This window comes from Pan paniscus, chromosome 5 (genome assembly GCF_029289425.2).
Source record: "Pan paniscus chromosome 5, NHGRI_mPanPan1-v2.0_pri, whole genome shotgun sequence".
Taxonomy (NCBI): Eukaryota; Metazoa; Chordata; class Mammalia; order Primates; family Hominidae; genus Pan; species Pan paniscus.
This window is the reverse complement of record NC_073254.2, coordinates 100,105,331-100,132,803: the sequence shown is the minus strand read 5'-3', so window position 1 is coordinate 100,132,803 and position 27,473 is coordinate 100,105,331. Positions and strand designations below refer to the sequence as shown.

The window sequence follows — 27,473 nt, the reverse complement described above, 5'->3', positions numbered from 1 at the left end:
CACCATGCCTGGCCTCAACATGATTATTTTGTGTATGGAATTTAATGAACTGATAAAATTGATATGAATGCTCAAGGGGCCAAAAATAGCCAATACTCTCCTAAAAGTATATTCAACACATTAACTGATTCTGACTATAGGTAATTGTAATACAAAGAACACTTATAAAGAAATAAAAAAGGTAATACAAAAATAAATATGACATGAAACATATGAATTCCAGAGAGTAAGAACCTGGCTTTTCAGTGATAGAAAGAAAAAAAAAAAAAAACAAAAAAGAATGGTCAATAAACATATGGCAAAATGCCTACCCTCATTGCTAAACAAAAAATTAAAGACACTGCAAAAATACAATTTTATACCTATGAGACAGCAAAAACCTTTAAATTCTGACAATATAAGTATAAAAGATGTTGTATGTAGACCAATGAGTTCTTAATACTGATAGTGGGAATATAAATTGGCATGAATTTTAGTTTTTCAAATTAGTGGGAAATTATGGAATCCAAACATTAATGAAGATGAGAACCCAGAGAGGTAAGCACAACAGAGCATTTGTCTTTAGAAGAAACATCTGTGAAACTGAGGTATAGGTTTGGCAACCTGGTAGAGTATGATAAATGACTCAAAATCCAGGAACTTCCTAAGGAGGAAAGACACACCTGACATTTGCTTTAAGCTGGAACCAGAAGGGCTGACCTCCCTGGACAAGTGTCCTCTAGAAATAAACCAAGTGGATTTTAACCTGATTTTGCATCACCTGGTTCTGAGAACCTCAAGCTTTGAACTTGGAATATTCTAGCCCTAGGTAAGCCTCTGGGATCTGGTATAAGCAAGCAAAAATCTTCTCTGCATTTGGAAATCCATCTTTGGAAGACGCCATTATAGGAAACCTCATATGCTTGCTTTTTTCCCCCAAGTACCATGACTAGTACAAAGACAAAGATAATATTCCACACACAAAATAATCACAACATGATTATTTTGTGTGTGGAATTTAATGAACTGATAAAATTGATATGAAAACTCCAAGGGCAAAAAGTAGCCAATGCTTTCCTAAAAATGTATTTTCAAAACATTAACTGATTCTGACTATAGGTTAGTAATTGTAAAACAAACAAGACACTTTCATCAAGAACCCATTGAAGCAATTGACAAAACGATGCTTTTCCCCATAAGAGAATTTCTAACTCTAAACAAGTATTTAAAAAAATTGTTTATATGCACATTAAATTTCAAGATAATTTTAAAAAGAAAAAAATCAACAGTATTCTCAATGAACACATGTAGACAAATGCCTGACTTTCAGGTTGAATTTTTACCATGTTTTCTCTATGAGTGTGGTTTGCAGAATTCCTGTTTAAGCTTACTACTTACCTATTACACTACATTAACTTAAAACCAATAATTCTGAAAACTAATAACCATAGTTACAAATTTGGGAATGAAGAGAATGAGAAGAAATGCCACAAGTGGGAGAAAATATGTGCAAAAGACATCTGATAAAGGGCTGTTATTTAAAATACACAAAACTCTTAAACCTTAATAAGAAAATGAACCAATTTAAAAATGGGTAAAAGAAGATATACAGATGCAAATGAGCATATAAAAATGAGATGCTCAAAATCATGTCATTAGGGAAATGCAAATTAAAATGAGATACCCCTACCAACCTATTAGAATGCCCCATATCCAAAACACAGACATCAAATGCCGGAAAGGATATGGAGCCACAGGAACTCTGAAACATTGCTGGTGAAAGCGCAAAACAGTACAACCACTTTGGAAGACAGTTTGGTGCTTTCTTACACAACTAAACACTCTTACATAGATTTTAGCAGTTAAACTCCTTGGTCCCAAAGGAGTATTTAGCCAAAAGAGCTAAACAAAATTAGGTCCAGACAAAAACATGCACACAGCAAGTTTATTCACAATTCCCTAAATTTGGAAGCAACCACGGTATCTTTCAGCAGATAAAGAGATAAACTGTGGAACATCCAGACAATAGAATATTAACTAGTGCTAAAAAGAAATAAGCTAGCAAGCCATAAAAAGACATGTTGCTAAGTGAAAGAAGCCAATCTGAAGAGGCTATAGACTGTATGATTCCACTTACATGACGGTCACATTCTGGAAAAGTAAAACTACAGAGATAGTAAAAAGATCAGTGGTTCCCAGGCATTAGGGTAGAGGGAAGGATGAAGGGACAAAGAACAGAGGACTTTCAAGACAGTGAAACTATTCTGTATCATGTTACAATGGTAGATAAATGTCATTAAATATTTGTCAAAACCTAAAGAATATATAATACCAACAGTGAACCCCAATATAAACTATGGACTTTGGGTGATAATATGTTAAGGTAGGTTTACGGACTGTGATAAATGTACCATTGTGGTGTGGAATGTTGATATGGTGGATGCTGATAGCAAGGGAAGTTATACATGTGTGGGGGTGGGGTGGGGAAAGGATACATGGGAACTCTGTACATTCTGGTCAATTTTGCTGTGAACTTAAAACTGCTATAAAAAATAAAATCTCTTAAAATCTTTTTTTAAAAATTGAGAAAAGGATGCTACGTGAGGATACTTTAAGCTATCAGATTCAGTCAAGAGACTCTGGGGCCACATTTACAATTATCCATTACCTAGCAAGTCATACAGTGAGGGCATGCCCTATACAGCTTACAACACAGAATCCAGCATGATATTCTAAATACCAAAAACAACAGATGTTATGAATATCTGAAAGAGCCAAGTTCAGTCCTAAAATTATAGACTTGTTATCGGTGCCAGAAATAATTAGGAAGTCTATTTTGGAATTCAAACCCTTCAGGATTTGTTTTTCAAAGTTCATTTACTAAGGTCTAGTCTCACATCTTCCCTAATCTACTTTTTACTAATTAAGAATTTTGCTGCCATGCCAACAATACATTTGTTTAAAGAAAACAACCTTACAACTTTGAAATGTTAGTGTCATTTTATGCCACAAAACTTTATTTACAAAGTTTTTTAGAATATACTTGCTATCCACCCACTATTCCAAGAGTAAAATGATGTCAAGTAGATTACACAAGAGCATAAAACAGAGAAAACAAGTCTACAATATATACAGTGCCATAAGTGGTTGCTATTTTTACATTTTCTTTTAAAGATAATCTACTGAATTTTTTTTGCTGATAACACTTCAGAGTGATGTTGTCTTCAAATGTAGATTTCCACAGGGATTCAAGAGTATAACAGTCCAATATATTTTATAGGTGGTATCTGACATTACGAATAACTGCAAATCATTTTTTTCCCCTTTTTTTTCCAAAAGTCTTGGATGATGAAGAATTATGACTTTCACCACCACTATAGTGTTCATATAAAGTCTGAAATTAAAAAACACAAATCTGTTTTGCAATTTTTTAGTTAAATGTACTGTCACATCAGTAGATGTATTTTCATGTATTCTAAATATAATACATTTATTTCTCTCTAGTTCTTACAGTTGGGAAATTATTTTATAAACTATTAGAGATAATAAAGAATTTTAAACACGAAGCTTGGCCTTAAGCATTACCTATCATGAGATATAACTCAATCTTTCTATGAGAGAAATATAACAGAGCTACTAATAAACATACATATGAGCCTTCAAGGCCTTCTTTATCTCTTCACTTTTTCTTAAATAAAGCCAGTCTTAGGTAAATTCCTATACAAAATATATTTATTAGGAAACTTTATATTCTCAGATGATAATAAGCTAATAAATAGAAGACATTACAAATTATATAAATATAATTAGATATATATTAAAATCCATGTATTTAAAAATGATTTAAGACTCAGCTAACATCTAACTTATGAAGATGGCAGACATCTTTGCCCTCAAGGAACATACAACTTCAGTTATAAAAATAATCCACCTCAACTATAGCTATAAGAGGCTTTGAATAATATATTAGTATAAACTTAAAACATGGAGATACAAAATACAGAGCAATTACAAAACAAATTTGGTCCACTTTTAATTACTAAATCCATTGATTTAGCCATTAGCATTTGAGAAAATTTAAGAAAACAGGTACCTCATATCATATAAATGCAAATATAGTGAATATATAGTAAATTCCTTCAAAAAATGTATTCAAGTTCTTGGCAACTTAGATGGATTTTATATGTATCCAGAGAGCTACGGGTATTGATAGTTTAGGTTCCCATAATTTTATGATAATGTTGTAACTGAAATACATAATTAGTAACTGCTTGTTGGCTAAATCAGTTGGTCAATAAGCATTCACAGGGTTCTAGAAATAACTAGGTGTTTGAAAAATCATGGTATAGATATAAATGGACATTGGGAAGCTAAAAAGCTTGAGACTTGTGCTTTGAGAATTGTGTTGATTGCTGCGTACAGCTTCAAAAAAGCCATTACATGTAATGTCTCTAAGGAAAAAACTGGCTAAAAGGAATGAATTCAAAAGCTGTGTTAATAATGGTGCTGAATTAAAAGACACACTATATTCCTATATTAAATGTACTCCAGTTGAGACGTGACAGCAATCTTTTGAATGCACCTTATGTGATGATCTACTTTGAACTGTACTGTATGCAGAAGAATATAAATCAAGTAAATCGATATTTGTCAAAATGCACATGTTAAGTATCTAAATGTAGAAACATGTTTCATAACTGATCTGATGATTGGACCAACTTTTCTTCAGACTACCTGTTTCCTTAAGTGTCGAATTCACTATATAAAACAGTAAAAATTAATGTAAAGAATAGATATACTTACTTTTGCAGCTTTCAAAATGGAGTTAGGAGAATTCAGACCAACAAGTTGGCCCAGAACATATTTCATTTCTTCAGTGGTTCCCTTGGCCATTTGGTTACCTATAAAATAAATCAATAATACACTAGTACCAATAAGAAAAATATAAGTCCATTGTAAATACACATTTTGTTTAACAGCACAAAGTGATATTCTTATAATTTATCACTGATTATAACCTGTTATCTGGAATAAGTAAAAATAAATACCAGAAGTAAAGAAAAAAAAGTTTATTTACTTTACTATTTATAATAATGGAACTTCCTTAAGGAAAAAGGCAGGCTGACAAAGGGTAGCCAATTTAGATTCTGTCTTTGTTATATTAATAGGTAACAGACTGTTTATACTACCAATCTAGTAATAAACTAATTTTTAAAGAAGTAGTACCTGGATGAGTTTGAATTTGAACATATGGATGAGCCAGGAGCTCAGGAATGGATATCCTCTGTTTTGGGTCCCTTTTTAAACAACACTATTAAAACAAAGATATTTTAAAAGAAAAACAAAGCAGGTTTTCATATATGATATTGATAAAGTATTTTTCCAGATTACATTATATTATAAAAGTTACTTTTTAGATATCCCACTAAAGTATTATGACAAGATTATTTCTCCCAAGGCACTTTTGCAAAATCCCCAAGTATTTACAAGCTTTAAAACATCTTCAAAGTAAAAAAACTAATTCAGTTAGCAATTCTTTTGAATAGAACAGTTATATCTAAGCCAGTTACATAATTCCAATTATTTCAACTATTTCTTTTAAGTAAATAATTAGTTACATGAAATTAATATTACCTTTAACACATCTTGAAGATCTTTCTCTGGAATATCAGGAAATTCAATTTCATGATTAGGATCAATTATGGCATGCAATTTAGAAATCTGATTAATTATCTGCTGAAATGGTGTCTTCCCATAAGTCATATAGTACAAAATACATCCTAAGGACCAAACATCACTTTTGGGGCTTATCTAAGAAACAAACAAACAAACACAAAAAAGTTGCTGTTATTTTCATATAAAATGAAAAAACATATATACTAAATATACATATTTAAAATCATAATTAAATCTCAATGAATGTGTACTACATTATGTTAACATGACAAAACATCTTTTTCTAGTTTTCATTTCAGTTGGTTATTCCATCAGAAGATATGAGCTTTACTTTAAATCTTTCTATAACCTCATAATTAAAATATTGCAATTAAGACAAAATATTAAATTCTTCCCAACTTGTGAAAATATAAAACTAAAAAATGTAAGTTTTAAGTTTACTTGTTTTCCCCAGAATTACTGGATTATAATAAATTTTTATATAAGTACAAAGTATGTATACAGTTTCAAAGGTTGCTTAAATTATGCAACCCTTCAGACAAGACCATTGGAAATAATAAATAAGCAATACAACTTTAAACCCAAGCACATATACTATAGAACTATGCGGAGCTTGTGTCCAAAATCCTCAAGTATTTACAAGCTTTAAAACATCTTCAAAGTAAAAAACTAATTCAGTTAGCAATTCTTTTAAATAGAATAGTTATATCTAAGCCAATTACACAATTCCAATCATTTCAGCTATTTCAAGTAAATAATTAGTTATATGAAATTAATATTACCTTTAACATATCTTGAAGATGTGTTACTAACTGGTAATGCTATGTGTCTGTTTTCTCAACTCTGATATAGAAATTATAAAAGTACATTGTCATGGGCATTAAATGATAAACCATAAATATGGTTAATCATAGAGAAAAGCTTCTGGTTATCGTAAGTACTCAAGTTGTAAAGCAAATGAAAATAGAATTGATAAATGAAGTCAGGAACTGCTTATTTAAGAAGAACAAAACCACAGAAAGTCTAATAAAACACAAGAAATTTAAGTTTTAGAAGAGTGGAGGCTAAACAAATATAAAAAGAATTTTATGAAAACATTTGGCAAAATTGTATGCCAGTTATTTGAAAAACACTTAAAAGCCAGATTTTCTAAGGAGGAAAATATAATTTAGTAAATAAAAACACATTTATCAAGCAATGATTCTGAGCTGGATAAATGTACTAAGTACTTTATATATTCTTTCCCATTTAATCCTCAATTTATTTTACAATAGACACTGTCTATAGGCACAATTTAGAGACAGGGAAACTAGGCAAGTCACTTGGTCAAAGACAGTTGTTAATGAAGAGGCAGATCTATGACTTGAATGAATGCAGGTCCCTGGGACAATGTGTGCTTGCACCCACTTGGTTACACTGATGTAGAGAAAGAAGGGTTAGCCTGGGAGCCCAAGGCATCAAGGTAGGCAAAAGGAGCCCCGGACAAAGGGCACCCATGAGGCTAACGCAAACTCATCGAGGTAGCGAGATAAAGTCAGTGGAAAAGTAGCCAGTGGCAGGCCAGAAAACAATTACATTCTCCAGCTGTACTTGGAAATGTAGAATTCACAAACAAATAAGTGGTGAAAAATAATAAGAATTGGAAACGAAAAAAACCAGCAATGTCTCTGTAATGGCCTAAAAAGTTTTAGAACTTAAAGAAATTGTTATCTGGTAAGTTTATTCAGAAAATAGTGCATTCCCTACTGTTGCCAGATAATTGTGATGTAAATAATCTTTTCAGTACCTTTGACTTAGATTTCCCGTTCTCTCTGGAGGAAGACATATCTTTGATTGCTTCTGGTGGCATATAATTAACTGTGCCAACCTATATGCCAAGTCAGAGAAAACACAAATCAATGAAAATATTTCATTCTGCTTTAGATTTTTTTTTGATATTTTTATTATTATTATTATTATTATTATTATACTTTAAGTTTTAGATTCTTAAAAATACAAATGCCAGATCCTTGGAAACTTGGGTAATTATAAATTTCAATGATATCCTTGCAAATTTCAAATAACTGCTGACAACGTTAAGATATATATATCAAATTTCTTCACAACTGCAGCAAAACGAGTTGGGTTCATAATCAGCAAAGTGACTCCTTTCAGAATGCTGTGCTTTTTCTATGATTATACTGGGCAACTAGTAAAGTCTGCCCTAAAAACTCTCCAGGCTAAAATCCTATTAATGGCCATAAACTTTGAGGCCATTGAGGGACTTACCATTCGTTTCCTGTTGTAACATACTCAACTTTAAAAAAATATATTTTTTAAATAAGCCAACCAATATACAAACAAAAATACCATCTAGCTTTGTCTCACAGTAGTCCTCTGAGTTTCTACAGTAGGATATGCCAACCTTACAATGAGCTCATTTTCTTCTAAAATAAATGGTTTGCTTTAAACACAGAATATATCTACTTTGGGGCCTTGACATGGAAGATATTGTCAAGCTGATTTACAACTCATTGATCTGCCATACTTTTGATACAAAGAGACATGACTGTCAAATAGGGCATGTCGTCCATCATTCCTCCTAACAAAGTCTATTTTACTCCTGGGATTAAGGTGGACTCACATCAAAAATCTGTAAACATGGAACATATCATCTTGGCTCCAAGCAAGAATATCTTTTAGATATACTTTGGTGCCATTGCTTTAGTTTTTATAGAACAACGCCTTTTAGTTTGCTGTTGCAATATCTATTATAAAAATGTTGCTTATAATACTTATGGCATTTACAATATGAAGGCCCACTTAAGAATTTTTTTTCCAATTTCAGTGATAGGAAAAGGTCGGCTTCTCTAGAAGAATAAAAATGATCTTACCTCATAGACAATGAAAAACATATAACTGCAACTCCCTCTTTGCTACAAGGAAACTCTGAGCCAAATTTTCAGGTCAATTTTTGATCATGACCAAGTGATTTCCAAGGAAGGTATTACTGTTTCTCTACTTCAGCTATAGGAAAACCATTCACAATTGCTGGAGATATTACTATTTGATCTTGACTTTCTATTCTAAATTATAATGATCATGGTTTATATTTTTAAATCTATTCTTATTAAAAGACTTCAAATCCTTTGAAGAATGAGGTGATTAAAAATATAACACTCATTTGCAATATAATACTTCACAGGTAAAAAAAGAATTGAACTCTACTGTGAGAGAACCAACATTAAGTCTTACCTGAGAATCTTTAACAATACTTGTTGTATCTGGTTGCATTTGGTTTGCAATCCCAAAATCAATTAGCTTTAGCATTCCATCAACTATCAGAAAGTTAGCTGGTTTAAGATCACTGTGAACAATGCCTTTAAAATAAAAATCCACTGTAATATTAAACAATGCAAAACATTCTAAGGACCAAAAAATTCACAGTCTACAGGTCAAGCTGTATTTATTCCTTCAATTAGTGAATCCAATTCAATAATTTTTTTATATATTCTGCAAATATTTACATAGCACTTGTTATGTGCCAGGCACTGTTCTAAGTTCATTGTTTATACAGTATTGCATCATTTAATCTTCACATCAATGCTGAAGTATTATCATCATCCCCACTATAAGGCAAGGAAGCTAAGGCAATGAGAGTTTAAGCAACTTGTACAAGGTCACACAGCCTAAGTGACAGTTAGAATTGAAGCCAGACAGTCTGGCTTCAGAATCTATCCTCTTAACCACTGTGATTCACTGCCCACTAGAGAGCATCACAAATTATACTGCCAGACAGTAAGACCCTAATGCTCCTGACATCTCCACCCCTATAGCCCTGATCTTGATCACTGGTGAATTATCTTTTAAGATAATTTAAGAGAGAGAGATGAGGAGGAGATAAATTACAATTAACTAGGATAACAGTTATTAAGAACAAAAAAATATATAGGATAAGGTAAAGGCAGAGAAAAACCCTAAAAAGAACCAAGGACAAGTAAAAACCAACCCAGAAGGTAGGCCTAACAGTAAAAAACAAACAAAAAAACCAACTTCTCACACAGGGCATACAATACAAAATGATTAGGAGAATGAGTAAAGTAAACATCTCATATTTTCAGGATGCCTGAACCCCAAAGTCTTAGACCTGCTATAATCCAAGTATTTGGAGATAAGGATGACAGACTACGTTAATACTGAGAAAAATACATTTTGTATTACAGATGTGGGAACTTGAGTTGATGTCCTATATCCTTTGGGTTAACAGTGTTTTAAGAAATGGTTTTGTTCCTTTATCTTTAAATAAACTTCTAATTATTTAGTTGATCTCGTTAAAGACACCAATAACCAATGCCTTAAAATTATAGGTATATTTCTCTAAGATGACACTATTAACAAAGATTTTAACCTTACAAATATAAAAAAACTGTTAAATACCATGTTGATGGATTGTGTGAACTGCCTCTAACATATTTTTCCAGTAACTCTTGCGTTCCCATGGATCAATGGATTTTTTCTTTTTAAGCCAACTATTAAGATCAATATTTCCACACTCCATTACCATGTAGATGTGCTGGTCCGTGATTTCACTGCAATTAAACAAATAAAAGCAACAAAACAATAAATGGCTAGGTTATATTAAAGTTTACTAAATATTTACCTGAAGAATTATGGCAAAAAGTTTTCTTTTTAAATTTAAAAAGAATTCTTACTAATCATAAAGTCGGATGATCTTATCACTGTGTTGTTGTAGTTTATTCAAATAAGCTATTTCGTTCCGGTAACTATCAAGAGTTTGGTTATCTGCTTCTTCTAAGTTCACATATTTTATAGCATATATCTGTTTCTTTTCATTCAACACCTGAAATACCTACAGAGTAGAACAAAGAGAAGTTTAGAATATACTATTTATACACTATCACACAATGATTCTAAATTTATTAGGATTTTAGGTTGAGAAAATTCTAAAGGAAATACTGACATGAACATTAAAAGTTTCTGGGCCTATTTTGAGTGTAGAAGGAAGAAAAATAATTCTGATAGCAGAGTAACAGTCCATTCCCAATGACCTATGATGATGGGCATTCAATAATTTAAAGGTATAAATCTAAAGTTTCTATATCAACATGTAAGAAAAGTTTAAACTTCAGATATATATAACAGTCTGTTGGATGCCCTAAACAGGGAAACAGCATAAAGAAAAAGACCTTCCAAAATGTTAAGGACAAGCCTGGTGCAGTAGTTTGCTCCTTTAATCCCAACTACTCAGAAGGCTGAGGTGGGACAATTGCTTGAGCCCAGGAGTTTGAGTCCAGCCTCGGCAAAATAGTGAGACACGGTCTCAAGGAAAAATAAAAAAGTTAAGGATGACTAAAGGCTATGATAGAGTCAATTCAATTCACAGATGTTGTTTTCTCTATTGTGCCTAGATTTAGCAATTTTTGCATGAATGAGTTTATTATTGCCCCCACGGTCTCTGTTCTGGCAAAACTCTTGCAATCTGGTTTAGGTAAGCCTTATTTCAATTTCATAGAGATAGTGTCAGAGTTGTGATTTGTTAGTTTTATGGGAAGTTACCAGTGTCTTGACCATTCTCATTACCCCATGACTGTTCTAGATACTCTCAATAGCCTCCTTAAAAGTTGGTCACTGCCTAAACTCTGAAACAGGCAAAGCATAAATGGTATTAGTTTCATAAAGCATGTTACTTTCTTTGAGGCATTTGATTTTTTTCAACTCTATCATAATTAACTTAAATGATAATTTAATTGAATTCAGAAAATATGGGCCAGCCATTGCTTTATCACTTGGCCCTTGACTTAAGTAAGCTTACACCTTCATTATACTCCAAGGAAAAAAATGTTAAAATGCCATTAAGACTACTCTACATTCTCTGAAAACATACAAGTAAATAAATACCTCTATTAAGTCTCAATACCTTGATACTACTAAAATATAGCCAAAAAACAAATAAATAATAAATATTAACCAAGTAATTTCTACGAAAGCAATTAAATTAGGTAATTCAAACAGATTGATAAAAGGAAATGTATAATGAAACCAATATTTATTGAAGAGTTGATACACATGGTAATGCACATACCTTATTTTTGGTAAGTTAATAAGACAGCCTTATGCAAGTCTAATTATTGTTAGTGGGATTAGGAAATTACAGTAAAACTTAAAATGAGTCCAACAATGTCTGTTTAATGTGTCATCCTTAACAACTTACAATAGCAAAAGAGCTGAGGACAGACAGTTTACTCAATTCAACTAATAAATTGAATCCCTATCTGTTCTAGGTACTGTTCTGGATGCAGGGGCTAATATCACTGAGCAAATCAGAAAAACATCCCTATCTTCATGGAGCTCACATTCAAGTGCAGGGGGACACAAACAACAAACCAAATAAGTAAATTACAGAACATGTTAGAAGGTAAGATACAGAGAGAAACAAACCGGGGGGGAATGGAGAACACTGGTGATTGAAAGGTGGGAGTTGAAGTTTTACAGTGTGGGCAAGGAAGGCCTAACTGAGAAGACACATGAGGATATCTAGAGGAAAATAGGATGTCATGTTAAAATAAGCCAGGAGGAATTGAAATAGGCTAAATACAGAAAGACAAATACCTCATGTTCTCACTTATATGCGAAATCTAAAAATTAAACTCATAGAGCAGAGCTCATACCAGCTTTGACAATGGTGGTTACCAAAGGCTGGAGGTTGAGAGAAATGGGGAGATGTTGGTGAAGGGATACAAAGCCTCAAATAGGAGAAACAAGTTTGATTTTTTTTAGATGATTAGCATAGCATGCTGAAAATAATAATTGGATATTATACATTTCAATATTGCAGAGAGTCAATTGCTAATGTTCTCATTACACACAAATAATTGAGGTAATAGATGTTAGTTAGCTTAATCATTTCATATTGTATTAAAAAAGCTAATACCACTTTGTACCCCATAAAAATATACAACTATAATTTGTCAATATACAATTAAAAAAAATAGACCACGAGGGCAAGGACTGAGTAAATGAATTCCTTTAGGAGGCTATTAAAGTAATTTAGGTGAAAATACAAAATTTGCCTTGACCAAAATAATAATGCTGGAGATGTGAGAAATAGATTCTAGAGATACTTTGAAGTAGAACTAACAAGATTTGCTGATTGGCTAGATGTGTGTATGAGAGTAAGAGGCACCAATTTTTTGGTCAATCAACTGGAAGAATGAAGCTGCCATTTACTCAAATGGGAAAAGCTATGGGCAAGAGTTGTGTTTGGACATATTGTTTTAAATGCCTGGTAGACACTAAGAAGCGACGTTGAATATACAAGTCTGGAATTCAAAGGAGAGGTATGAGCTGGAAATACAAGTTTGGGAATTGTCAGCATAAACAAGGTATTTGAAACCACAAGATTGAAAGAGAACACCAACGAATGAGTTTAAGAAAAAGATGAAAGAGGGTTGAGGACTAAGCCCGGAGCAGTGCTTCACTGAGATCAGTAACACGAAGAAGACAATAGGTATGGACAGTTTGAGAAGAGAAAAACACAAACCAAGTGCGGAAAAAAGCTTCATTGAGAAAAAAAAAATCAGTTGTCCCAAATGCTAAGTAATCCAAAATCTAAGCTAAGAATTAGATTTGGCAAAAAAATGGAGGTCATTAGTGTTCTTGATTACAGTTATTCTGGTGAGTGATGAAGGCAAAAATCTAATGGAAGTAGATTTAATTGAATGACAATTAATGATGGTAAATTTAGATAATGCTTAAGATGCCTTCTATCCAGAGATGTAAAACGATATAAATTTAGAACTCAGGTAAATTTAGAAAATAATCTAATTCCAGAAATTCATTTGTTACTGAATTCTGTTTCTGAAATGAATAACTCAAAAGAAAACAAAATCCATTAGTAAAAATCCTTGCTGAATGATTCTAAACATATTAGCAATTTACATCACATTCTGACTCAGAAATTTCTGATTCTTTTGTGATAATACATAGTGGTCATTCGCTACCCCATGTCAATGTTTTTGTTATTAAAGAAGAAGTTTAGAAGCACAGGACATTGAAAGGAAAGGCAGAAGACTGGGAATAAGAGATCTAAAGAGGATATGTCACATGTGAGGGGCAGTGGGAAGAGAAAGACAGGTGTTAAGATGGCTTTTTGGCTCAAGGGCAGCATCGCCCCTAGGAGTTAAGGAAAAGCAGCCCTCACAGGTAAAAAGACAAAAAAATAGAAAGTTTAAAATATTTTTATTTATTTCTTAAATATTTTAAGATACTTACTTTGCTTGAACCTCCACTTCCTATCTGCTTTAATATGGAATAAATTCTTCCTTTAACCGAAATGCATTCATTTGCTGAAGAAGATGCTAAAACCTAAATAAGTAAAATATATAAATAAAAGTTAATCAATATGCCTAAGAAACTAGCTTACATTTGGTACAGTCAACTGCTCCCCATTTTGAAATTATCTTAAATCTTAATTAGAAATGTTACAATATTTTTAAAAGGACTTGCTCTACTTAATCAAAGAAAAAAAACCTTAAAAAATAATGTAGACAAACTTCCAAGGTCTCCCCCTTTAACTAGTTTTGACTTAAAAAGAAAATTTAAGGAGAAAAAAACCACTTAATATGCAATCTGAAAACTTATAAGCTTAAAAATATATATAAAAATAAAATATAAAATTACATTTTTCATTTTTCTTTTCTATTCTTTTTCCTTATACCTCTTTACTTACATATGTACATATACACACACATAATTATAGCTGCATTCTTTTCTTTTCTTTTTTTTTTTGAGACAGCATCTCACTCTGCCTCCCAGACTGGACTGCAGTGGCATGATCTCGGCTCACTGCACCCTCTGCCTCCCAGGCTCAAGCGATTCTTCTCCTCAGCCTCCCAGGTAGCTGGGATTACAGGCATGCCACTACCATCCGGCTATATCTGTATTCTTCTTTCTCATTTAGCGTTATATTATAAATGAAGCAATGTGCTAAGGTGCTAAGAGCTCCAAAGTCAATGAGACAAATGCAAATTTCAGCAATGTCCCTGATATGGTTTGGATCTGTCAAACTTCATGTCAAATTGTAATTCCCAGTGTTGGAGGCGGGGCCTGGTGAGAGGTGACTGAATCATGGGGGTAGATTTCCTCCTCAGTGCTTCTCTGAGAGTTCTCAAGAGATCTGGTCATTTAAAAGTATGTGGCATCTGCCCCCAACTCTCTCTCTCCCTCCCACTCCAGCCATGTGACATTTGCTCCCTTTCACCTTCTGCCATGATTGAAAGTTTCCTGAGGCCTCCCCAGAAGCCAACCAGATTGCCAGCATCATGCCTACTGTACAGCCTGTGGAACCATTAGCCAATTAAACCTCTTTTCTTTATAGCAGTGTAAGAACTCATTAATACAGCCCCCAACTTTGTCCTGAGTGATGTTCAACAAGTTACTTAATTTTTCAGAACCTCAGCGTCTTCCCCAGCAAACTTTCAGTTGATGTACTATACAACTAGCCCCATCATTCCTTCCCTTATATTGGAGGATCTCTCTGTGTACCCATAAATGCTTTGAACAGATGGAGTGCTGAGAGGACTTATTCTGAGCTGATAAAGAAGGTGAAACAAAAAGAGCTCCTGATTAGCTGATTAACCAAGTTAAACAAGGTCTGAATAAACCTCAATTTAACTAAGGCCTGCTTTAGGTTCCAAATGGTAGAATCTCTCATGTAATCTCCTATTTAAATAAAAAGATAAGTATTCTAATTTTTTCACCTCTAGGATTGAGATACATTGTCTATATATATTTCCTGTAACAAAGTATTGGGCTTCTAAACATGTATGTGTTGTAATTTCATCAAGGTTTCCCCACTCCTTCCTTTTGTGCCTTCTCTGTCTTCTTCCTTTCATATTTAAAACTGTGAACATTGCTAAGGGAAGAAAGCAGTTCAATGTCCTTTCTCCACGGCTGCTGACAGTTTTTAGAATAAAGTAATTCTTATTTCTGACTCAACACTAATGTGAACTCTGGTTTCCTCCACAGGACTTCCCGCATCCCCCTTAGTATGCCCTACTCACTGTGGTTAGAGTTTCCAAAATGCAAATTGGATCATTTCACTTCCCTGCTTCAACCTCTTCCAAAGCTTCCCACCCTCTTAGGGTAAAACTTAAGGGCCCAGCAAACCTTGGGCCTCACTCCTTCCCCTTCCTGACCTCTAGCCACACTGTGGCCTCGTTTCAGTTCTCTTCTGACACTGGCCTCTTCTAGAAGGCTCCACCAAGCCCCTTCACTTGTCATCTGTGACTCGTCTTCTGGATTGCAACTCAAACAGGGCCTGACACTAGTAATAGCTAAATAAATGTGTTTTGAATCAATGCATGAACAAACTTGATCATTTTTCTTTTTCCTTTGTAATTTATTATATTGTTTCAATCCTCAAAACACTATCACCTCTTTCCAGTTAGTATCTACTGTCAGCTCATTGTTTTGTCCATTATTCTTTCAAATAAAATTTACCACTTTAACCATTTTTAGGTACAATTCAGTGGCATTAAGTACATTCAGTATGTGATGATGAAAAAGTTCTGGTGATGGATGGTGGTGCAAATACCACTGAAACTCTATACCCATTAAACAGTAACTCCCCATTCTTCCTCCCTTCCCTGACAACCACTGTTCTTATTCTGTCAGCTAATTTTTTTATCAGTTGATTTTTATAGTTAATTACTCATGGGTTTTTTATTGTTTTATTTAAATAACAATTGCTGCTAACATTTCTGATTTACTAAGTGTCATGCTCTGTATTAGGAGTTACGTATATATTAACTAATTTAATCTTCACAACCATCCTAGGAGGTAGTTAGCTTTACTAATTTTATAGATGATGAAATGGGCACTGAAAATTTAGGTAACTTGCAAAAGATCACACAGACTGTAAGTAGTGAGGCCAAGATTCATGCCCAGTGTCTCCAAGGCCCATGTTGTCTACCAGTATTAAGCTGCCTCTAGGACAGTTACTAAAAACCAACTTTTGCCTCATCAGCAAAAAATCTTCCCTCTTAGTTTAGTTATTAGTATAATACATTCTAGCAGTACCTCATATTGCTATTCTGATATTTTTGAAAATTTACATTTCCAAATGAATTGTATACTAACAAACAAAATGAAGCTGCTCACTAGCAGCTGACAAAACACAAAAAAAAGTAACGCTGGCCAGGCGCAGTGGCTCATGCCTGTAATCCCAGAACTTTGGGGGGCTGAGGCGGGCGGATGGCTTGAGGCCAGGAGTTTGAGACCAGCCTGAGCAACATGGTGAAACCCTGTCTCTAGTAAAAATACAAAAATTAGCCAGGTGTTGTGGTGCGTGCCTGTAATCTCAGCTACTCGGGAGGCTAAGGCACGAGAATCGCTTGAACCTGGGAAGCAGAGGTTGTAGTGACCCGAGATCGTGCCACTGCACTCCAGCTTGGGCAATAGAGCGAGACTCTGTCTCGAAAAATAAATAAATAAATAAATAAATAAATAAAAATAAAAAATAAAAGGTAACCTTGATTCATAAGAGAAATTTTATCCAGCTATTCAAACTGGATCCTTTGGCCTAGTTATTAAGAGTAGCTTCATAAGCTTCTTCAATAACCAACCTCTCAAAGCCACAAGGCACACTCTTATTAGAATATCAGAAAAGTTTTGTCTAGTGGAAATAAGAATGGCCAAGTTCTTAAGACCTTTCTTGATAACTAGATGCTATAAAAATAAAAGCTGTAAAACGGACTGTATCTTAACATATACCATCATATATAAAGCTTATCGAACCTGTAAATTTTGAAGTGGAGTGGCAAGTATTTGCTGCTGTTGCTGCTGGAAACAGGCAGGTTGGCCATAAGGTGTTGACAACTGACAAGCAGGTGGAAAGTCATTCTTTACAACTGGAGTTCTAAAACTAGGAAATATATATATATTTTTTTATTTAAAACATTACAATTTAACAAATAAGTCTGATTCAGTTTCATGTATTTTAGGCTGATATAAACTTAAAAGTGTTACATCAAACAGAACCCAAGTTAGTTTTCATGATATAGCTGACACTTATTCCAGATATGCCACCACCGGATATTTAATTTTGGGGAATTCTTTCTGAAAGTAAATATTTGTACGCAGACAAGAATCTTTGTTTGAAAAGATGGCATTTAAAATACAAAGTGGTTAGGGTTATTTTATATGAATTTAGCAAACATCAGCTTGTGGCCGGCCATAGATTTTGAGTGTTTTTTTAAACAATAATGTTCTATAATGGCTTGCTAGAAATATCAGAAAGCCAGTTACATCACAGGAGTTTGGCCTTTGAGCTTCAATCTGTCCAGTATACATTTGTGCTTTGTTTGCCTTTTTGCTATCAATATATCCTCAACACCTAGAACAATGCTTGGCACAAAAGAGCTCCACAAATATTTGTTAACAATAATTAACCTAGTATCACAAGAAATATCTATTATCGCTATTTTAGTTAGCAATCATTCTTTAAAATATTCTACATATAATAAAATGAGGCAATATATAGTAAAACTGTATTAAGTAGGTAAGAGACTGGGTTATAAAATCTTTAAGACCAGTTCTAATTAAGATCAAGGATTACATTATGAAAATGAAACGCAAAAGACAACATGGATTTAAGCTATCCCCTAAGACATTAAAGATATAGCCACTGGCTGATGGTTATAATGTATCGCATCCCTTTATTTCCTTTCTCTGAAATGTCATTCATTTTCTTTTGTAGTATCCCTTGTGTTCCCTATCAGCACACTCATCATCGAACTTCTTCACTTATCCATCATTCCTATTCACTCAAATACTACACCTTTGAATACCTCCAGAACTACATGAACTGTAAAAACCAATCTCTTCCAGAAGCTATCACTTTCCAATTAACACCACTTATGTGAAAAAATTCATCTACTCTTTATCTGCTCTAAGAATGCTAACCTTTAAAATCTCTCTCTTAATAGAGAGATATCTGTATGGCAATACATGATTATCAAGACGTTTTACATCCTTAGAATATTTATAGGTTGTAGGTACAGATTACGATATGACAGGAACTACATGCACAACAATCCTTAAAAATATGCATTATTGCAACCACTTCCCCCTTTCCATTTTATAGATGAAAACACTGATGCTGAAAAAATAATATGAAGATGGAAAGTCTTTAAAGTAAAAGAGCAGAATTTAATCCCAGATTTATTTGGCCCAGAAGCCCATGTTAATTCTATCATACCACCCTGCCAATCAAGCAAGGGGCCAAAGTAATTACCAGCTCATGTAATCATCCAAGGTATTGCTGCTTGGTGTCTTACAAAAAGATTTTGGGTCAAACCATTTAGATGTTGATATTGGTGGTGACTGTTTTGAAACTGAAAAGACAGGTTGCTCAAAAGTGGTATGTTTCTGCTAAAACAAAATAAAGAACACCATGATTTAGTTTTTAAATTAGTTGCCTGTTCACTAGTTTTTACAAATATTATAACTTTTAAAATAAAATAATAACATATGATATACAAAGGCATACTAAAAGAGATAGGCATATATATACATTTTAGAATTTCGATAATTTTTTTAGTGTAGTTATTTTACTCCAAATTCTTAAGCCTAGTGCATTCTGCTCAAACTGATGGCAAGTACAGGGAAGGCACACAAAATTACTTAAAACAGAATTTAACATTCTCTTCCATCAGAGCTATTGTAACAAGTATTAAATTCTTATCATCTAAAATAGTATCCTGTGTTTCTGAAAATCAGCCTTTCTTTAATCAATAAAACTCTATTCCCTTCTCCTCAAATGTAGACAAATACTAATTACTTAGCAAAATGTGGAATGACAAATGCCTATCTTGTGTCCTCCATAAGAAGAGACAGAACCTGTAGAAATTCTTTTTCCAAAAGCATTGTTGGGGAAAAAAAAAAAAAAAAGAACCTATAGGATTCATCCTATACAAACCCCAAACAAGGATGAAGGAACATCCGCTGCAGCAGAAATTAGCAAATTACAGCCTACAGGCTCAGGCTGAATGTGGCCTGCTGCCTGCCTATTTTTGTAAACAAAGTTTTATTAGAATATGGCTATGCCAATTTGTTTACATATTGTCTATGGCTTTTATTTTCATGCTCTAATGGCAGAGGTGAAAAGCTACAACAGAGCCCATCTAGCCTGGAAAGCCTGCTAACCCTTTATATAAAGTTTGCTAACCCCTGCTGTAGCACATCTCAATTAAATAGAGAACCAAGTTTTGCTTGAATACTTTTAGTAACTAAGCACTCACTAGTCTACAGAGGTTCACTTCAATTTCAGGACAGCTTCAGTTATTAGAAAATATTTGCAGATAATTTGGATTATATTGGTTTATCTATTATAATTTCAACACGCTGGTCCTCATTAAGCACTTGAGAATTACAATGACTAAATCTATCCTACTTTCTACATTTCAGTCTTGGCCAAGAAATTTTTTTTCCAGGATAAATTTTCCCTCTCATTTAAGACTTCGTGTGTCTGTGCTCACGTGCAAGCACGCACATATTTCAAGATTAGTGGTAAAGATGTTACTGAGGAACTGCTGTAATAAAATTAATGAACAAGGAAAATGAAAAAGATCACGATCATAGAGTGGAATGTTAGCATTTGCGATTTTGGAGGTCAGAATTGAGGATATAAGGAGTAGGTGGCTAAAGTAAAATTAAGGAAATGGTCATGAGATACGAAGAAGTTAGAAAAATGAAGGCCAGCTGTAGGACTGGTAATACACAGGGGTGTAGAAGCCAACAAAAATAATGACAGTTGTTGGGATCTGGTTGATCCAGAGCCTTATATCTTCAAGGAATGATGGGGAGTTACCAGGACATTCAGAGATGAGAGTAAGTCAGAAGTATCAAAAGAACAGGCCTTTTGCAAGAAAGAGGAAGAAACGGTCTGGACACAGAACAGAGAGCACACAGCCATATGGTAAGTGAGATGTGAGACAAAAACAATCCTCCCTTGAAGGGACTGCTGGACAAGCAGTATCCACAAGAAACTGCCTAGATTCTATACTTTTTCTTTCTACGTGTACTATTCAATGGTTTTTAGTTGCTCAGTGGTTCACAGCTGTGCAATCATCACCACTATCCAATTTTAGAATATTTTCATCTTCTAAAAAGAAAACTCACACCCATTAGCAATCACTCCCCACTCCCCACTGCTCCCAGCCCCTGGCAACCACTAATCTACTTTCCACCTCTATGGATTTGCCTATTCTGACCATTTTATCTAAATGGGATCATAAAATATATGGGCTTTTGTGGTGAGCTTCTTTCACTTAGCACGTTGTAAATGTTCACTTATGTTGTAACATGTACTAGTACTTCATTACTGTTTATTGTTGATTAACATTCCATTGTATGGATGTACCACATTTTCTTTATCCATTCATCGGTTGGATATTTTATTATTTCCACTTTTTGGCAATTATGAAAATGCTGCTATGAATATTTATGTACAAATATTTGTGTGGATGTATGTTTTCAATTCTCTTAACTACAAACCTAGTAGTGGAATTATTGGATCATATAAAGCTACGTTTAACCTTTTGAAGAACTCCCAGACTGTTATCCAAAGTGACTGCACCATTTTACATTCCCACTAGCAGCATATGAAGGTTCTAAAATTCTCCACATCCTCGCCAACACTTGTTATTGTCTCTTGAATTACAGCCGTCCTAGTGGGTGTGAAGTAGTATCTAATTATGGTTTTGCTTTGCATTTCTTTAATGATCCATATGGTTTTCAGTTCCCTTACAATCCTATTAGTGTACAATTTTCAAATAGAAAAAAAAGAGGAGATGCTGGTTTGATACAATCTATGACTCAACCTATCAGGATCCTTATCATCTAGCATTTGTTATCTACATCTACTACTTAAGAGATCTTACTATGACAATATTTACCTTTCTCACTTTTATTTTCTCATGAGTATATAAGGAGTTTTCCAGAGACTGTATGACATGTAATAATAAAATACATTGAATGCAAAAGCAGACATAAGAATCTAGTCTTCTGTTAAGCCAACCGTTAGATTTGTAAAAACTCTAACACAGTGCTACTCTTCCCACTGTAGTTATTTTGTTTCATAAAATACATATTTTTCATAAAAGGACATTTATATTCACATGAGTTTATCAGTTATTTTATTTCATTTTATTTTTTTTGAGACAGAGTCTCGCTCTGTCACCCAGGCCGGAGTGCAGTGGCATGATATCTGCTCACTGCAAGCTCCGCCTCCTGGGTTCACACCATTCTCCTGCCTCAGCCTCCCAAGTAGCTGGGACTACAGGCGCCCACCACCACACCCGGCTAATTTTTTGTATTTTTAGTAGAGACAGGGTTTCACCATGTTAGCCAAGATGGTCTCGATCTCCTGACCTCGTGATCTGCCCGCCTTGGCCTCCCAAAGTGCTGGGATTACAGGCGTGAGCCACCGTGCCCAGCCCTCAGTTATTTTTAATAAATTAATAAACATTTTAAAAGTTTCTTGGCTTTACTTCCTAATATAGTAAATAGAGATAGATATAATCAACATAAACAAAAGCTCTTTAGGGGCACTGATAATTAAGAGTATAAAAGACCAAATGTTTGAGAACCACTGAATTAATAAAGCCTTTACTATATTTACAAGTCACTGAAAAGAAATGGTAAGGAAACTATGGCCATGAACTGCAGCTATAGCTCTTTAGTATCCTACTTGATCATTCCTTCCGAAAAGCCACCAGGAATGATGACTCAGTAGTTACAAATTCATGTACATTGTCTAGGCTATATTTTTCTATTTTTATCAATGAGTATGACCACAGGAAACTGTTAAGTGCTTGGGACAGCACTGCGCTAGTTCAGAGATCAGCATACAGTTTTCTGTAAAGGACCAGATAGTAAACATTTTAAACTTTGCAGGCCAAGTGGTCTCTAATACAACTAATCAACTCTGCTCTTGTAATGCAAAAGCAGCCATAGACATTAAATGAATGAGTGTGTCAGTGTTCCAGTAAGTCTTTATTTACACAATCAGGCTAAGAACTAGATTTGGCCCATAGCACCAGTCTATCGGCAATCTAGAAACACTATCGAAGATAGAAAATAATTTAGCCTGACTTACTGAACGTATGACTGCTACTGATCACCACTTTATAAATGATTTAAAAAACCTTTAAATAAACTATTCTACTAAATATCATACACATTTAATAAAAGAAAACATTTAATATGATCATCAACCTTTGGAAATGCATTATGAACAAAAAAGCAATGTTGTACTTTAGTGGAAAAGTTACCTCTGTATTAACTTTTCGGGCTAACTCCGGAATCTGCCAGTGATTTGAAGATGCAGCAGGATTCTGGTTAATACACTCTGACTTTCTCTTAGATTGCCACTGTTTCTGGTTACTCTCTGGAACCTCTGGTTCTTGATACTCTTTAGTTTCTGAAATTGTATTTGTTGTCATTAAAAAGCAAGAATATTTGATCATAATAAACTAAGCCTAAACAACAGAACATATTACAAACTATATGAGTATTTAGTTCTTAAAAACAATCAAGGAGGGAGAGAAACTAAAAGCTTTAAGCCAGCTACTTAACAATTTGCTTTTAGCAAGTCAATTTCACAAAGTTGCACTATAGTCATCTTCCTACATTGTTACTAAGAACTTTGTCAGAGACCTTGCCACATTTAAATGCTTCTTTACCAATAAATAAGTAAAAATTTAAAAACATATAGATGTTATAAAGTCTTACTAATAGAAAAGCTAATTCATCACTTTTCATAGACCGAGTATCCAACCCTCAAAATGCAATTTAGAACATTTTTTTTTCCTTTTTGCTTTCAGCCTGGAAGCATACTTTGAAACTCTTAGTTTCTCCCTTTCCCACCAGGCATGTCCATGAACAGTGTTCACTTATCTAATTACGTACTTGCTTAGAAATTTCAGGGGCCAGTTTTGAAACAAACCAAGCAGAGATGGAGTTGCAGACTCCTCTTGCATGGGGGGAGTTTCGAACAGTTAGCCTAGCATTACCCAGCTGAAGTCAAGATGACACAAACCATACCTCCAGATGGGCAATTACTCAATATAACTATCACAACAAGACATTCAGACCTGCACCACTCCTGCATCTCTTCCACACCTTTTCCTTTTTAAACCCCTTCACTCAGCCCAAAAAGTTGAAATGGTCTTTTGAGGGCATGAGCCTGGCCAGTCCCCAGCTGCTAGCATTTGATTAATAAAACTGTTTTCCTTCCACCACACCTCACTTCTCATGTTTTTGGCCTCTGTGTTGTGAACAGCCGGACTTGAGTCAGTTACAAATGTGGTGCCCTGTGTGAGGAACTGTGTGTTTTGAGGGGCTCAGCCTGTACGCCTGGTTTCCAACAAGTGGAGCAATTGGCTGTGGGAGCAGGCCAAGGCTCACCCACTCAGGCTACCAGGCCAACGCAGGGGCCACTTGCAAACGCCAGCTGCTCATGGCTAGCTGACCCTGCAGCTGGGACCTTAAGGAATTCCCAGCAGCTAGGGAGACCACCCTTGTCTGAAGGATTTTTCCTTCCCTTCCCTTTGTGGCATCAGCTGCTGTAACACTCAGTTAGTGAAAGGGAAGTGGCATCTTGGAGGTCAACAGAATTCAAGGGTTGGATAAATTAACCAGAGTGTACTGGGAAATCCTCCATCTTAGCCATCTGCGCTTTCTAGTTATCTGGACCTAGTATAGGTCATCTGTGGTGCCATTTGGGTCTCTTTGCCATCTGGACCCAATGCAGGTCACTCTGCAGTGCTGTCTGGATTTGAGACAAGATCTCAGGACTTTTCTCCAGTCTCCCCTTCTTGGGGATGGGTTTGGAATGCTCCATCTGCATTGGATCCGCCTGTATTTGTGTCTCTGTTTAGCGTTATCCCTCTCTCCAAGGGTGCTTTGAAACTGTCTCCGTCCTGCCCAGCAAGACTAGAAAGCAGCAAGATAGGCTGCTCCTCTCCCCGCTAGGGAAGAAATGGTTTCCAACAACCTGGCCTCTGATTTTTGTCATCCTCTTTTGGACTCCAGAATATTTCTTGTATCTGCGTCAAGCTTTGTTAGGGGAGAAAGCATGTGAGCTCTTTCCTGGACTATCTGGGACTCCAGCTGGTTACACATTATGGCCCGTTTTTCTGCACATTTTAAAACTATGGGCAAATTCCAGTAAGAAAAATTCAGAGCTCAAATGGTTAACCTTTAACTACAAAATTAAACAGTCTTCTAAAGCTAGCTCTCTATATTCTCTTTTCTTTTCTGCCTGCTTTGAATGTGCTGTTATTAAGCTAGTTGAGTTGAGATAAAACTCACTGTTTAAACATCACTTGGAGATTTTGTTTTTTTATTTTTCTTATACAGGTCAGCCAGTTATGATTATAACAGAATCATTAGTAACTCATTTGAAACTGAAGAAAAAAGGGGAAAAAAAGGATAAAAGAGGTTTTTAAAACGAAATTGCCATAGAGACTTTTTTACCCAAATTTTGGTTGACAGCTTTCCTTAGATTACCTATCAGGGCAAACGAGGTTTAGCCATGTGAACAGGTTCCAATTTCATCAGAAAAATAATTAGGATCAGCTGTCTTTTATAAAGTGGTGAGTTTGTATTGTTATCTTATGGCTAGATTCTGAGGTAAAAGCTATTGGATCTTTGTGCCTGTATGTATACATGTTTAGACATGTTTATATGTTTATATGTACATACATGTATATGTTGAATCTAGCATGCTACCAAATTGGCTTATAAGTAAATGAGTACTCATAAATTAAGTAAGTCCTAATGCTTTTCAAGTTCATATGAATCTTTGGTAAATAAAAGTGATTTTAAAATTATTAATAAAAATAAAATGTCTTTAGAATTATCAGCATACATTTTTGTCTGAGTTTATTGACCAAATGGTTTTATATTTGTCTATGTCTATATATTAAGATGTCAGGGTTTGACATAAAGGTTATAAGACTATAAACACAGTCAAAAACAGACTAATCTTTGTGTGATTTTTTTTGACAAGTAAGACTAATTTAATTTAGATTGGTGGTTCAATGAAAACAGCTCAATCTTCTGAGTTATCGGCAAAATATATTTAACTCTAAGGTTCTTACTTAGGTTGTTTACCTGTTACTCAGACTTTAAAAATGGTTAACAGGGAAACAACTTCAAATAATGACTAGCTTTGTATAACATTTCAGTTTTCAGAAGTAATCCAGAAAAACTTAAAAATGGAAAAAGCTCAGGGCATGTAAATGAGATAAATGCCTGTGGTGGACTTTCAAATTATTTTGAATTAAATAATTGATGCTTATGAGATGTCTGGGTCATTTCCAATTAAGAAAAAATTATCTTATGGGAAAGCATGTTTCAGAAATTACAGAATAGTCTTTTGAAAGTAAGAGCCTGGGCATTCTCCAACTGCTAGCATTTGGTTAATAAAATTGCTTTCCTTTCATCACACCTCATTTCTTGTCTTTTTTGCCTCTGAGTAGCAAGCAGCCGGACTTAAGTCAGTTACAAGACCTCTACTTTAACATAAAAATTTCACCTTATGCTAGTTTGTAATTTATTCTCTCAAAGGGTCTATAAACAAAAACGCCTCAACAATATATTTAACATTCTACAAATACACAGTTCCACTCCTTTCATTATAATGGATACAAAAGTCCTAAACAAAATATTAGCAATTGATAGACAAAGGAGATAAAAAATTATATCCAAATTGGGCTTATTCCTAAATGCAAAGTTTGATTAACATTTGAAAGTCAATGTAATTTGCCATAATAACAGAATAGAGACGGAAAATATATAATTAAGTAAATAGATGCAGAAAAAACATCTGATAAAATTCAACACCCAGTCACACAAAAAAAACTATTATTAGTAGCCTCAGTATAAAACAGAACTTACTCAATCTGACAAAAAGTAGGGACAAAACTCTACAGTAATGATCATACTAAGGATGAAATATTTACAGCTTTCCCTTAAAATAAGGAATGAGACAAGAATGGCACCTATCATCCCTTTCTATTCACTGTTATACTGGAGGTCATAGCAATTATAACAAGGCATAGAAAAGAAAGTTAAAAGGATTCAAAAGGAAAAAAGCTATACTTTTTTTTTTTTTTTTTTTTTTTGAGACGGAGTCTCGCTCTATTGCCCAGGCTGCTGGAGTGTAATGGCAGGATCTCAGCTCACTGCAACTTCCGCCTCCCAGGTTCAAGCGATTCTCCTGCCTCAGCTTCCTGATTAGCTGGGATTACAGGCACCTGCCACCACACCCGGCTAATTTTTTTTTTTGTATTTTTAGCAGAGATGGGGTTTCACCACACTGGCCAGGCTAGTTTCGAACTCCTGACCTCAGGCAATCTGCCTGCCTCAGCCTCCCAAAGTGCTGGGATTACAGGTGTGAGCCACCGTGCCCAGCCAGCTATACTATTTTCAAACATAACTGTGTACCTGTAAAAATCCAAAAAATGCATGGAAAACTACTAGAATTACTCAGTAAATTTAGCAATGCATGAATAAGTAAAAATCAATTATATTTTTTATAAACTAACAACAAAGTTTTTTTTTTTTGAGACAAGGTCTTCTTCTGTCACCCAGGCTGGAGTGCAGTGGCATGATCATGTGATCATGGCTCATTGCAGTCTCGACCTCCTGGGCTCAAGTGATCCTTTCACCTCAGCCTCCTGCGTAGCTGGGACCACAGGTACATACCACCACACCCAGCTAACTTTTCTGTAGACAAGGATTCCCTTTGT

At 34.5% G+C, this 27,473-nt stretch overlaps 1 protein-coding gene across 6 annotated transcripts in view; it reads right to left on the bottom strand.

Moving 5' to 3' along the window:
- Nucleotides 1–2,964: 2,964 nt before the first annotated feature.
- The window catches only part of TTK (TTK protein kinase), a 40,035-nt gene continuing 15,526 nt past the window's right edge, over nucleotides 2,965–27,473 (bottom strand). For 3 of the 6 annotated variants that reach the window (XM_003816368.4, XM_008969440.4, XM_055113909.2), the window contains exons 11-22: nucleotides 22,989–23,137; nucleotides 18,950–19,086; nucleotides 17,452–17,578; nucleotides 13,927–14,019; nucleotides 10,347–10,504; nucleotides 10,072–10,223; nucleotides 8,890–9,014; nucleotides 7,442–7,522; nucleotides 5,614–5,790; nucleotides 5,206–5,290; nucleotides 4,783–4,880; nucleotides 2,965–3,373 (exon numbers count right to left, since the gene is read on the bottom strand). In XM_003816368.4, the coding sequence (XP_003816416.1) occupies nucleotides 3,290–3,373; nucleotides 4,783–4,880; nucleotides 5,206–5,290; nucleotides 5,614–5,790; nucleotides 7,442–7,522; nucleotides 8,890–9,014; nucleotides 10,072–10,223; nucleotides 10,347–10,504; nucleotides 13,927–14,019; nucleotides 17,452–17,578; nucleotides 18,950–19,086; nucleotides 22,989–23,137 (1,466 nt within the window). In that variant the 3' untranslated portion in view covers nucleotides 2,965–3,289. The remainder of the gene's footprint in view (nucleotides 3,374–4,782; nucleotides 4,881–5,205; nucleotides 5,291–5,613; nucleotides 5,791–7,441; nucleotides 7,523–8,889; nucleotides 9,015–10,071; nucleotides 10,224–10,346; nucleotides 10,505–13,926; nucleotides 14,020–17,451; nucleotides 17,579–18,949; nucleotides 19,087–22,988; nucleotides 23,138–27,473) is intronic. The other 3 variants (XM_024929311.4, XM_008969441.4, XM_055113910.2) reach the window with 1 other exon arrangement.